Below are 14,017 nucleotides of genomic sequence, written 5' to 3'. Positions count from 1 at the left end.
CCTTTGATTACATTCACCCCAAGTGCTATATCTAGCCATCTCTTGAATATATTCAATGTTTTACCATCAACTACTTCCTGTGGTAATGGATTCCACAGCTCACCACTCTTTGGGTGAAGAAATGTCTCCTCATCTTTGTCCGAAATGGTTCATCCTGAATTCTCAGATTGTGACCCCTGGTTCTGGACACACCCATCATTGGTAACATCTGCCCTGTATCTACCCTGACTAGTCCTGTTCGAATTTTATGAGATCCCCCTCTCATTCTTCTGAACTCCAGCAAGAACAATCCCAACCGAGTCAATCTCTGTTCATATGACAGTCCCACCATCCCTGGAATCAGTCTGGTAACCTTTTGTTGCATTCCCTCGAGAGCAAGAACATCCTTCCTTAGAGAAGGAGACCAAAACTGCACACAATACCCCAGGTGTGGCTTTACCAAGGCCCTGTATAATTGCAGCAACACATCCCTGTTTCTGTACTTGAAACCTCTCGCATTGAAGGCCAACATACCATTAGCCTTGTTTACTGCCTGCTGCACCTGCATGCTTACCTTCGGCGACTGGTGCACAAGGACACCCAGGTCCCACTGCACACTCCCCTCTCCCAAGTTACAACCATTCAGGTAGTAATCTGCCTTCCTGTTTTTGTTTCCAAAGCGAATAACCTCTCACTTATCCAAATTATATAGCTCTGCCATTGATTTGCCCACTCACCCAACCTGTCCAGATCTTGCTGTAGAATCCCTGTATGCTCGTCCCAGTTCACCCTCCCACCCAACTTGGTTTCATCTGCAAACTTTAAGATGTTACATTTTGTTCCCTCCAAATCATTAACATATATTGTGAATAGCTGGGGTCCCAGCACCGATCCCTTAGGGATCCCACTGGTTACTGCCTGCCAATTTGAAAAGGACCCATTAATTCCTACTCTTTGTTTCCTCTCTGCCAGCCAGTTTTCTATCCACCTCAATCCATTTCCCCCAATCACATGCGCTTTAATTTTGCACAATAATCTCTGAAGCGAGACTTTGTCAAACGCCTTCTGAAAGTCCAAATGTACCACATCGACTGGCTTCACTGTACTGGTTACATCTTCAAAGAATTCCAACAGATTTGTCAAGCATGATTTTCCCTTCATAAATCTATGCTGACTCTGACTGATCCTCCTAGTGCTTTCTAAATGTTTCGCCATAAAGTCCTTGAAATGAAATGAAAATCGCTTATTGTCACAAGTAGGCTTCAAATGAAGTTACTGTGAAAAGCCCCTAGTCGCTACATTCTGGCGCCTGTTCGGGAAGGCTGGTACGGGAATCAAACCGTGCTGCTGGCCTGCCCTGGTCTGCTTTCAAAGCCAGCAATTTAGCCCTGTGTGCTAAACCAGCCCCTATCTTTGATAATGGATTTTTCCCACTACGGATGTTAGGCTTACTGGTCTATAATTCCCTGCTTTCTCTCTACCTCCCTTTTTGAATATTGGAGTGACGTGAGCTATCCTCCAATCTGCAGGGACTGTTCCAGAGTCTACAAAATCCCGGAAGGTGACCATCAATGCATTCACTATTTCCAGAGCCACTTCCTTAAGCACTCTGGGATGCAGATTCTCAGACCCTGGGGATTTATCTGAAATTCCTACACAATACTAGCTGCTGATCAGAAGCTGCTTTACATCCTGGTTACTTCCTCACATACAAATCTCCTGAACTTGATGTCACAACAATTAGTCTCCTCTTGGGGAAAACAAATACCTAACACTGTATTTAGAAAACACTGTTATACTTAACGCATATCAAAATATTAAACTCCAGTCCAGTCACAGGCATTATTAATGGAAGGGAAAACAAGCCCTGTCAGAATGGACATAGTTCAGTCCTGGATGTGATTAACAGAAGCAATAAGAGCAGAATCCAACCCTGCAGTCACTCGTGAACTTGCTGGTGTTTCAGTAGGTGGGAGGACTGAGCAAATCCCTTCCCACACTGGGAGCAGGTGAACGGCCTCTCCCCAGTGTGAATTCGCCAGTGTTTCAGCAGATGGGATGACTCAATGAATCCCTTCCCACACTGGGAGCAGATGAATGACCTCTCCCCAGTGTGAACTCGGTGGTGTCTCAGCAGGGCAGATGACTGAATGAATCCCTTCCCACACTCGGAGCAGGTGAATGGACTCTCCACAGTGTGAACTTTCTGATGTCTCTGCAGGACGCATAACCGAGTGAATTTCATTTTACACTTAGTGCAAGGGAACGGTCTCTCCCTGGTATGAACTTGCTGGTGTCTCAGGAGGCTGAATGACCGAGGGAATCCCTTCCCACACACGGAACAGGAGAATGGGCTCTGACTAGAGTGGATGTGTTGGTGTCTCTTTAGATCCCTTGTGCTTTTGAAGCTCTTCTCGCAGTCAGAACATTTAAAAAGTCTCTTATCAGTGTGAACAAGTTGATGAGAAGTAAGGTTAGTTAAATTAATGAATCCCTTCCCACACTCTGAGCAGGTGAATGGCCTCTTCCCAGTGTGAACTTGCTGGTGTCTAGTCAGGGTGGATAACTGAGTGAATCCCTTCCCACATTTAGAGCAGTTGAATGGTCTCTCGCCGGTGTGACTGCGTTGGTGAATTTCCAGCTCTGATGGGGATCTGATAACTTTATCACATTCTCCACATTTCAATGGTATCTGTGTGATGCTGGCCTGGGTGTGACTGAGTTGATGAGTTTCCAGCAGGGATGGATAATTGAATCTCTTCCCACAGTCCCCACATTTCCACGGTTTCTCCATGGTGCCGGTGTCCTTGTGACTCTCCAGGTTGGACGATCAGTTGAAGCCTCGTCCAAACAGGACACATGTACCGTTTCTCCCCACTCTGAATGTTACTGTGAGGTTTCTGGTTGTGTAACTGGTGGAGGCTCTTTCCACAGTCAGTTCACTGGAACTCTCTCACTCGGGTGTGTGTTGTGTGGGACTCGGTGCTTTTCCAGTCATACTTATATTTGAAATCTGTTCCCACAGACAGAATAGACAAACATTTCTCCTTCCACATTCAAAGGCTGATGATATTCAAGTCCTGGTGAATCAAATGCCTGTCAGATCTTGACGTGATGTTTTGTTTCACTGCTTTAAACATCTGCAAATCCTCACCTTCCCATGCTCTGTAAAGGGAGATTACCAAAGTCATCACTGTAAGTGGAGGATAGAAATGCATAACAGACAATTCTAGTTCCTATGGAACATTTTTTTCTCTCATTCCACCGCAGATCCTCGTCTTTCTCTCTCTCTATTCCCTCTCTCTCTCTCTGTTAAACTCAGTGTCTTGTCCTGTTTTAGTTTCTGGCTATCTTCCTGCCCAATGTAACCCTGAGCTGATGTTTCACAAGGAGACATTTGTTAATAGTTTCCCAGAGCTCAGAGTCCTCATTCATTTGAGTGCAAAGTGTCAGCTCTTATTTATTATCCCCCCTCCTCTGATGTGAACCATCCTCCAGTGGCTGAAGCAGGATGGTGAGTGTTAACAAGGGACTGTTCCAGGGAGGGAGGGAGGGAGGGAGGGAGCGAGAGAGAGAGAGATGGGCCACCAGGCCTCCTTTGGTCCTATGAATTTAAATTTTCTGTTTCCATTGTCGAGCATATTTAAGACTGAAATAGACTGAATTTTGGACTCTCAGAGAATTAAGGGTTCTGGTGAACAGGGAGGGATTGAGGCTCAATCAGCCATGATTGTATTGAATAACAGTGTAGGTGAGACAGGTTGTCTGGATTGATCCTGCTCCTAACCCTTATCTGCTTACAAATGCGTTGTCTGCTTTCATCATCACCAATTTATTTAACAGATATCCAGATAATTAAACTGTGTCTCAGTTACAGGAGTTACTAACAGCAACATAAACAAACGAATAATGTGATTAACAGCAGAATCTGACCTCCGCAGTCATTTGTGAACTCGCTGGTGTGTCAGCAAGTGAAATGATCGAGCGAATCTCTTCCCACACACAGAGAAGGTAAACGGCCTCTCCCCAGTGTGAACTTGCTGGTGTCTCAGCAGGTTGGAAGACTGAGTAAAGCCCTTCCCAGACACAGAGCAGGTGAATATCTTCTCCCTTGTCTCACCAACATCCGTTGGTGTCTCACCAGGTTGGATGATGAAATGAATCCCTTCCCACACACAGAGCAGGTGTACGGCCTCTCCCCGCTGTGAACTCGCTGGTGTTGAATGAGGTGAGGCGACTGTCTAAATCTCTTCTCACACTGAGAACAACCGAATGGTCTCTCGTCAGTTTGAACAAACTGGTGTTTAATCAGATCTGGTGAGATTTTAAAGCATTTCTCACAATCAGAACATTTAAAAGGTCTTTCATCAGTATGAACTTGCAGGTGTAACTGAAGGCTGGACATCAGAGAGAATCCATTCCCACACACGGAGCAGGTGAACGGTCTCTCCCCAGTGTGACTGCGTCAATGAGCTTCCAGCTGGGATGGGCAAAGGAATCCCTTCCCACATTTCCACGGTTTCTTCGTAGTGCAAATTAGTTTGAGTCTCTGCAGGTTGGATGATCAGTTGAAGCCTCGTCCACACACAGAACACATGTACAGTTTCTCCACCGCTGTGAATGGTATGATGTTTTTCAGGCTGTGTAACTGGTTAAAGCTCTTTCCACAGTCAGTTCACTGCAACACTCTCACTCGGGTGTGTGTGTCTCGGTGCTTTTCCAGTCCAACTGATGTTTGAAATTATTTCCTGCAGCCAAAACAGATAAATATTTCTCCTTTGACATTCAAAGCTTGATGATATTCAGCTCCGAGTGAATTAAGTGATGATCAGATCTTAATGTGATGCTTGGTTTGAGTTTCCCATCCACAAATCATCTTCTAATATTCTATAAACAGAGTTTACAAAAGTAATTGCTGTCAGTGCAGGACAGAAATTTAGAATAGGCAATTCTAGTTTCTATGCAACATTTTTTCTTTTCTTGTTTTCCCAAACGTGTTGTTCAATCAAAATAAAATAAATCAAAATCAGAAACAAAATCCCAACAAGAGCAAAAGAGAATCTTCCTGACTAAACCAGAATGTCTTTACCAATGTCTATGAAACACTCTGTACTTTGAGGTACCCACCGATTGTGGAAGGTGTCAACGGTTTCCCAGAGCCACCCAGACACATGCAGGCCCATGGAAGAGAGGCCTCTTATGGGGGTCGGCAGTAAAGTGACCTTATTCGATGGTGGAGCAGGCTCGATAGACTGATTTAAAAAAAATATTTGTTCATATTTATTGAACATCTCTAATTGCCCTGGAGGGAGTTAAGAGTCATCCACTTGGCTGTGGGTCTGGAGTCACATGGAGGCCAGATCAGGTAAGGACAGCAGATTTCCTTCCCTAAAGGACATGAGTGAATCAGTTGAGTTTTAATGACAATCGACAATGATTTCATGGTCATCATTAGACTTTTAATTCCAGATTTTTATTTAATTAAAATTTCACCATCTGCAGTGGCGGGATTTGAACCCAGGTGATAGAACATTAACCTGGATTTCTGGTTTAGTAGTCCAGTGACAATACCACTACATCACTGCTATCTCACAGGAGGTAGTGGTAGTGGTGTCGTAGCTGACTCCTATTTCTTATGATGTGGAGATGCCGGCGTTGGACTGGGGTGAACACAGTAAGAAGTCTTACAACACCTGAGGAAGGAGCAGTGCTCCGAAAGCTAGTGTTTGAAACAAACATGTTGGACTTTAACCTGGTGTTGTAAGACTTCTTACTGTAAAAACCCTGAAGACATCAAAATTTTACGTTATTTACCCAAAGAGCAGTAAAGTGAAACATTGTCCACAATAGGTACAAAATAAGAGGATATGAAGCTCTGTAGCTTCAATAAACACGGAAAGAGGGAAATGAATGTCCAATAAAGACCTGGTCCACTTACCAATCACTGTCAGAGTTCAGGGACTCAAAATCAAAAATAATAAGAGGCTGTGTAAGTTATTTGGGAAAGATAGTTAAACAAACAATGTGAACAGGGTGGGATGTGTTCGGAGACAGGATGTTCCAGTTCTCCATCCTGGGATTCTCAGTGTCAACAGGGTGGGATGTATTTGGAGACAGGATGTCTCAGTTCCCACCCTGTGGTTCTCAGTGTGAACAGGGTGGGATGTGTTTGGAAACAGGATGTCCCAGTTCCCCATCCTGGGGTTCTCAGTGTGAACAGGGTGGGATGTGTTTGGAGACAGGGGGCACAATTCTCCGCAAATGCGGCGAGTCATAAAGGCTGCCATGAAACTGGCCGTGTTTCACGGCAGCGTCCGCGCCCCCTCCCGGGACCCGATTCTCCCCCCCGGGCGGGGCTAGCAGCGGGCCCCGTGAAGCACGACATTGTGGGCTTAGCGACCGTCGCTAAGTCTGCGCACCAAGTGTCACGCCGGCTGACGCGCACAATGACGTCAGCCGCGCATGCGCGGATTGGACGGCTCCAACCCGCGCATGCGCAGGGCCGTCATCTCCCTCGGCCGCCCCGCGGACTGATCCTGAAGGGTGGCGGAGGGAGAAAGAGTGCGTCCGTTACGGACGCACTGCCTGCGATCGGTGGGCACCGATCGCGGGCCCATGGATGCCCAGGACGGGCATGTTGCGCCCGTTTTTACGACGGCAGCAAGCAGGTGTGTTTGCTGCCGTAAAAACGGTCGTAAAGGCCTGGGCACTTGGCCCATCGGCCTGGGGAGAATCGCTGTGCGCCGTAAAAAACGGCGAGCAGCGATTCATGTCGTGGGGCGGCCGTGGGGGGGGGGGAGAATAGCGGGTGGGCGTGAAAAATGTCGGGTACGCCCTCCCGCTATTCTCCGATCCGTCGTGGGCAGCGGAGAATCGCGCCCAGGATGTCTCAGTTCCCCACCCTGGGATTCTCAGTGTGAACACGTCGGGATGTGTTTGGAGACAGGATGTCCCAGTTCCCCACCTTGGAGTTCTCAGTGTGAACAGGGTGGGATGTGTTTGGCGACAGGATGTCTCAGTTCCCCACCCTGGGGTTCTCAGTGTGAACAGGGTGGGATGTGTTTGGAGACAGGATGTTCCCGTTTTCCACTTTAAAGGGACAAGGAGAGAACCAGCTCCATTGAATGGTGATGCTTTATGACATCATTCCATTACCTGGTAAATGCCCTCCCAGAATCCAGTTCATTAGGGGCTGGGAGTGTTTGATGGGGCAGGGCAGCGGGAATTTTACCCTTATCAAAGCTGTGCTGTACCTACTCTCTGGCACTGTTTGATGTAACGTGTAGTGGGAGTTTTCCTTTGTACCTATCCTGGGCTGTACTTGCCCCGTGAGTTTGTGATGGGATGATTTGGAGAGAACTTTGTTCTGTACCTTAGATGGACTGTACATACCTTGGGAGTGTTTGTTGGGAAAGTGTAGAGAGAGACTTACACTGTTCCTGACAAGTGTTGTACCTGCCCCGAGTGGCTCCCACTTCAGAACTGGTGCATTAAATTTACTCAGAAGGCAGAGGTGGGCCACCTTCTTGAACCTCTTCAGTCCATGTGGTGTAGGTACACCCACAGCGCTGTTAGGAAGAGAGTTCCAGGATATCGATACAGCAACAGTGAAGGAACGGCGGTATGTTTCCAAGTCAGAATGGCGTGTGGCTTGGAGGGAAACTACCACGAGGTGTTGTTCCCTACATCTGCTGCTCTTGTCCTTCTAGGTGTCGTGGTTGTGTGGGAAGAGATTCACTCAGTAATTTATCTGCTTCGTGGATGAAAAGAGCTTTGCTGATAATGGAGCCACAGCTTTACAGAAATCCTGGACTTCATTTCAAATTGTAACAGATTGTTTCCTCCCAACAGGTTCAATATACATTGTGGTTTTTACAGAATTCTCTGCATCCAGACTCCATTAAACACACTCAGAAAGTAGGAACCAATGGCGTGTTGATTTAATGTTTATTTCTATTACATAAGTGACTGCACATTGAGACCATGAGATTATTGGATACTCAAAGGAGGACACATTAAAAAGAGCTGTGAGTGTAATCAGCACATTGTTCTAATCTGGTTCCTCTGCTCGAAGCCAGATCAGGTCAGAAGGCCCAGGATTTTAGATATTGAACCGTTTTGGTTTTAGTAAAGTATTGCTAACTTTTTTTTTTATAAATGTTTTTATTCAGTTTTCATATTTTATATTGAACAAATTACAAATTGTTAGGAGAGAAAAAGAACAAAAAAAAACAAACAAACACGCAAAAATTAACATACATATTTACAGGTAGGCATCTTCGTAGTAGTAACTGCGCCCGCCCCCCCCCCCCCCCCCCCAACATGTTTATTTAGTTTGGTTTTGGGCCTTAGCTAGCCATCGAACCCCCGTACCGAACCTGTAGCCCCCCCCCCCCTCCCGCTACCTTCCCCCGACTATTCTTCCTCTTGTACATTGGCCACAAATAGGTCCCGGAACAGTTGCATGAATGGCTCCCACGTTCTGTGGAAGCCGTCGTCCGACCCTCGGATGGCAAATTTGATTTTCTCCATTTGGAGAGATTCCGAGAGGTCGGACAGCCAGTCCGCAGCTCTGGGCGGTGCTGCTGACCGCCAGCCAAACAGGATTCTACGGCGGGCGATCAGGGAGGCAAAGGCAAGGGCGTCCGCCCTCCTCCCCAGGAATAGATCTGGCTGTTCTGAAACCCCGAAGACCGCCACTATCGGGCATGGCTCCACCCTCACTCCCACCACTTTGGACATAACCTCGAAGAAGGCTGTCCAGTACTCCACGAGTCTGGGGCAAGACCAGAACATGTGGGCGTGGTTGGCCGGGCCTCTTTGGCACCGTTCACATCTGTCTTCCACCTCCGGGAAGAACCTACTCATACGGGTTCTTGTTAAGTGGGCTCTATGTACCACTTTTAGTTGCGTCAGGCTGAGCCTTGCGCACGTGGAGGTGGAGTTGACCCTATGCAGTGCTTCGCTCCAGAGTCCCCACCCTATCTCCATCCCCAGGTCGTCCTCCCATTTCCTTCTTGTTGCGTCCAGTACGGTGTCGTCCCTATCTACCAGTCGGTCATACATGTCACTACAGTTCCCTTTCTCTAGGATACTTGCGTCCAGTAGGTCTTCCAGTAGTGTCTGTCGTGGCGGTTGTGGGTACGTCCTTGTCTCCTTTCGTAGGAAGTTTTTGAGCTGCAGGTACCGTAGCTCGTTCCCCCCAGCTAGCTGAAATTTCTCTGTCAGTTCGTCCAGTGTTGCGATCCTGTCGTCCGTGTATAGGTCCCTGACTGTCAGTGTCCCCCCGTCCTGCCTCCACCTTTTGAAGGTGGCGTCAGTCAGTGCTGGTGTGAACCTATGGTTGTTGCAGATGGGAGCCCTGTTCGACATTTTGGTCAGGCCAAGTTGCTGCCGCAGTTGGTTCCAGGATTGGAGGGTGGCTGTCACCACTGGGCTGCTGGAGTGTTTTTTGGGTGGGGATGGGAGTGCTGCCGTGGCGAGGGCCCGGAGGGAGGTTCCCATGCAGGAGGCCTCCTCCGCACGCACCCACTCAGCCTCTGGCTCCTGGATCCATCCCCTTACTCGCTCGGCTGTTGCTGCCCAGTTGTAGAATTGTAGATTCGGGAGGGCTAGCCCTCCCCTGGTTTTTGTTTTTTGTAAGACCTTCTTTGGGATCCTAGCATTTTTACCCCCCCATACGAACGCCATGATGAGTTTGTCCAGCGCTTTGAAAAAAGTATTGCTAACTTGATAATAAATTCCAACAGATACTCAGATCCTCTTGCAATGATGTTCAACACACCATTTGCCTTCCTGATCACTTGCTACACCTGCTTTTGGTGACTCATGAACAAGGACACCCAGATCCCTCTGGATATCGGCACTTCCCAATCTCTCACCATTTAAGAAATATACTACATCACCGTTCCAATATTTAGACAATATAATAGACAATATTTTGTCTATATTATCATCCATCTGCCATGTTCTTGCCCATTCATTATCCTGTCCAAATACTCTTGAATCCTCTTTGCATCCTCCTCAGAACGCAAATTCTCACCTAGTTTTGAGTCATCAGCAAACATGGAAATATTGCATTTGGTCCCCACACCCACATCATTGACACAGATTGTGAATAACTGGAGCCCAAATACTGATCCTTGTAATACCTCACTGGTCATAGTCTGCCCAGCTGAAAATGATCCATTTATTCCTGCTCGCTGTTGTCTGTGACTCCTCAATCTGTGCCAGTATATCCCCACCCACCATTCATATGTTTCCGAACCTCCTCTGTTGGACTTTATCAAAAGTCTTCTGAAAATCCAAATGCACCACATCCACTGGTTCCCTTATCTCTTTTGCAGCATTATTCTTTTTTTTTATTAATGTAGAGTACCCAGTTATGTTTTGTTTCAAATAAGGGGCAATTTAGCATGGCCAATCCACTTAACCCGCACATTTTTGGGTTGTGGGGTGAAACCCACGCAGACACAGTGGTAATATTCTTAAAGAAAACTTTCAACAGCTTTGGAATCATAGAATTTACAGTGCAGAAGGAGGGCATTCGGCCCATCAAGTCTGTGCTGGCCCTTGGAAATAGCACCCAACTTAAGCCCACACTTCTCCCCTCTCCTCATAACCCAGTAACCCCACCGAACCTTTTTTGGACACAAAGGGCAATTTATCATGGCCAATCGACCTAACTTGCACATCTTTGGACTGTGGGAGGAAACCGGAGCCCCGGAGGAAACCCACGCAGACACGGGGAAAACATGCAGACTCCACATAGACAGTGACCCATGTCGATAATCGAACCTGGGACCCTGGAGCTTTGAAGCAACTGTGCTACCCACTGTGCTACCATGCTGCCCCATGGAACATATCATTTCTCTTTCAGAAATTCATGCTGAATTTCCCAGATCAGTTAATTATTTTCTAAATGTTGCTGTTAATACATCCTTTGCAAAAGATTCTAGTATTTTTCCCATTACTGATGTCAGGATAACAAGTCTGTCATTCCCCTTTTATTTCCCCATTTCTGAAAAAGTGGGATTACATTTTCAACCTCTAATCTGCAGAGTCTATAGAATGTTGAAAGATGACCGGCAGCGTATCCACTGTGTCGACAGCCACCTCCTCTGACACTCTGCAATGTAAATCATCGGGTCCCAGGTATTTATCAACTTTCAATCCCATTAATTTCTCCAGTGCTACTTTTTCACTCATCTCATTCAGTTCCTCATTCCCATTAGACTGTAGTTTCTCTCTTATTTCTGGGAGGTTTTTCTACGTTCCTCCGTGGAGACAGACACAAAGTAATTATTTAGCTTCTCTGCCATTTCCCTCTTCCCCATTATAAATAAATCCTGTCTCGTCCTCTAATGAACCCACATTTGTCTTTAATAGAATCCCCAATGTGCAGATGGAGGCCATTCAGCCCATTGATTCTGCACTGACCCTCTAAATGATCATCCCACCTAGGCCCACTCCCCCGATCTATCCCCGTAACCCCACTCGAATATTGGACACTAAAGGGCAACTTAGCATGGCCAATCCACCTAACCTGCACATCTTTGGACTGTGGGAGGAAACCAGAGCATCTGGAGGAAACCCACGCTGACACGGGGAGAACGTGCAAATATCACACAGTGTGTGTAGTTTGTGCATACTCCTCAAATCTGTGAGTTTCCTCCAGGTGCTCTGATTTCCTCTTACAGTCCAAAGATGTGCAGGTTAGGCGGTGTTATTGGGAGAGGAAGGGGGAGTGGGCCTAGCTAGGGTCCACTTTCAGGCAGTCAGTGCAAACTTGAAGTGCCGAGTGGCCTCCTTCTGCACTGTGGTGATTCTATGGATTCTCGTGCCATCATGTAAATGAGAAACAGGAGGGGCCAAGGATAGATTCTTGGGAGACACCAAATTGGAGAGGAAAGGGAGGTTGGAGATGGGGTGGTCATTTGCAAAGGAGTTGGGGGTCAAGGGTTGTTTTCACAGGATGGGTGAGGATGGTGTATTTAAATTGAGGGGCAGCACCAGAAGAGAGAGAGAACTGTTAACAATATCAGTTAATGTGGGGAAGTTGGATGGTCAGCGGTTTAGTGAGAATAGGGTCAATGGAGCAGAAGGCAGGTTTTGTAAACAAGATGAGATTGAACAGGACATGACAGGAGACCGGACAGAAACTGGAGATAGATGTGAGTTCATGACTCAGACAAGGGACATTTTTTTTGAGACAGTTTTGTCTGGTGGGTTAGAGGAAGGGAGAAAAACAGCAGAGGCAGCTGATCGGATTGTCTCAATCTTCATGACAAAGAATCTCCACGAGCACCTCGCAGTTGTTTTTGGAGATGAGAATGGAGAAGACAGGGGAGAAGGAGGATCCTTCAAAAGGAACTAACTTATGTTTGAGGTGTTAAAAAGATTAAATAGGGGCAGCACGGTGGTGCAGTGGATAGCACTGCTGCCTCATGGCGCCGAGGTCCCAGGTATCCCAGTTCTGGGTCACTGTCCGTGTGGAGTTTGCACATTCTCCCCGTGTTTGCGTGGGTTTCGCCCCCACAACAAAAAAGATGTGCCGGTTAGGTAGATTGGCCACACTAAATTGCCCCTTAATTGGAAAAAAATGAATCGGGCATTCTAAATTTTAAAAAAAGATTAAATATAGCATGTTAACCCTAAGCTGATTTATTTAAATGTTATCTTGACTATTAGCCTGTGTAACTGGTTTGAAATGTATTAACATCAGCAGAAACAGACCCCAATGAAGATGGATCAGACCTGGATGTGATTAACAGCAAAATCCACTCACTGTAATTACTTGTGAATTCGCTGGTGTCTCATCAGGTTGGATGACTGTGTGAATCCCTTCCCACACTTGGGACAGATGTAAGGCCTCTCCGCAGTGTGAACCCGCTTGTGTGTCAGCAGGCTGGATGACTGAGTGAATGTCTTCCCACACTGGGAGCAGGTGAATGGCCTCTCCCCAGTGTGAATTCGCTGGTGTACAGTGAGGTCAGATGATGTCTTGAACCCAGTCCCACAGTAAGAGCACCTGAACGGTTTCTCATCAGTGTGAATACGTTGATGCCGCATAAGTTCCCCGGAACTTTTAAAGCATTTCCCACAGTCTGGGCATTGAAAAGGTCTCTCATCAGTGTGAACACGTTGATGGAGTATCAGAGCCCGAGAACCTTTATAGCACTTCCCGCAATCTGGACATTTAAATGGTCTGTCGTCCGTGTGAACCCGCTGGTGCGTCATTAAGTCAGATGACCGAATGAATCCTTTCCCACACTCTGAGCAGATGAATGGTCTCTTCCCAGTGTGAACTCGCTGGTGTCTCAGCAGGCTGGACGACTGAGCGAATCCCTTCCCACACACGGAGCAGTTGAATGGTTTCTCCCCAGTGTGCACTCGCTGGTGTTGCAGCAGGCTGGATGATCGAGAGAATCCCTTCCCACAATCGGAGCAAGTGAATGATCTCTCCCCAGAGTGTCTGGGATGATGAATTTCCAGTTGCGATGTGGATCTGAATCCCTCCTCACATTCCCATGGTTTCTCCTCACTATGAACGGTGCTTTTTCCTTCCATGTTCAAAATTCACTGATATTCAGGTTGCAACAAATTGGGCGATCCTCAGATTCTGATGTAATGTTTGGTTTGAGTTTCCTGACTGCAAATCTTCCCCTTGTAACACTCTGTTAAATTGATTTAAAACAAAAAAAAGGGAATGAGAGAGAACCCACAAAAACACAAAGACAGGTTGTGAAATTGAGCTGAATGAATCTGGTCATTTGTGGGGCCAACACTGGGATAAAGTGACCATTAAAACTGTTGGATTGTCATAAAAACCCAACTGGTTCACTAATGTCCTTCAGGGAAGGGAACCTGCCAACCGGCCGGAACCCACACAAGACTCGGGCCTCTGCAAGAATACAAGAAACAGAAGCAGAAGTAGATCATTTGGCCTGTCAAACCTGGTCTGCCACTGAACACGATTGTGGCTGATCTTGGTCTTCCAGTCTCCTTTCCTGCCAGCTCCCCATTTCCTTGACTTCCT

At 46.9% G+C, this 14,017-nt stretch overlaps 1 protein-coding gene across 1 annotated transcript in view; it reads right to left on the bottom strand.

Annotated features, from left to right (window-relative positions):
- Positions 1-11,500: 11,500 nt before the first annotated feature.
- Positions 11,501-14,017, bottom strand: part of LOC119961554 (zinc finger protein 239-like) — a 3,543-nt gene continuing 1,026 nt past the window's right edge. Inside the window, exon 2 of the mRNA XM_038788885.1 lies at positions 11,501-13,655. Within this exon, the coding sequence (XP_038644813.1) occupies positions 12,772-13,548 (777 nt within the window). The 5' untranslated portion in view covers positions 13,549-13,655 and the 3' untranslated portion in view covers positions 11,501-12,771. The remainder of the gene's footprint in view (positions 13,656-14,017) is intronic.

This window comes from Scyliorhinus canicula, unplaced genomic scaffold (assembly GCF_902713615.1).
Source record: "Scyliorhinus canicula unplaced genomic scaffold, sScyCan1.1, whole genome shotgun sequence".
NCBI lineage: Eukaryota > Metazoa > Chordata > Chondrichthyes > Carcharhiniformes > Scyliorhinidae > Scyliorhinus > Scyliorhinus canicula.
This window is presented reverse-complemented; position numbering and strand designations above follow the sequence as displayed.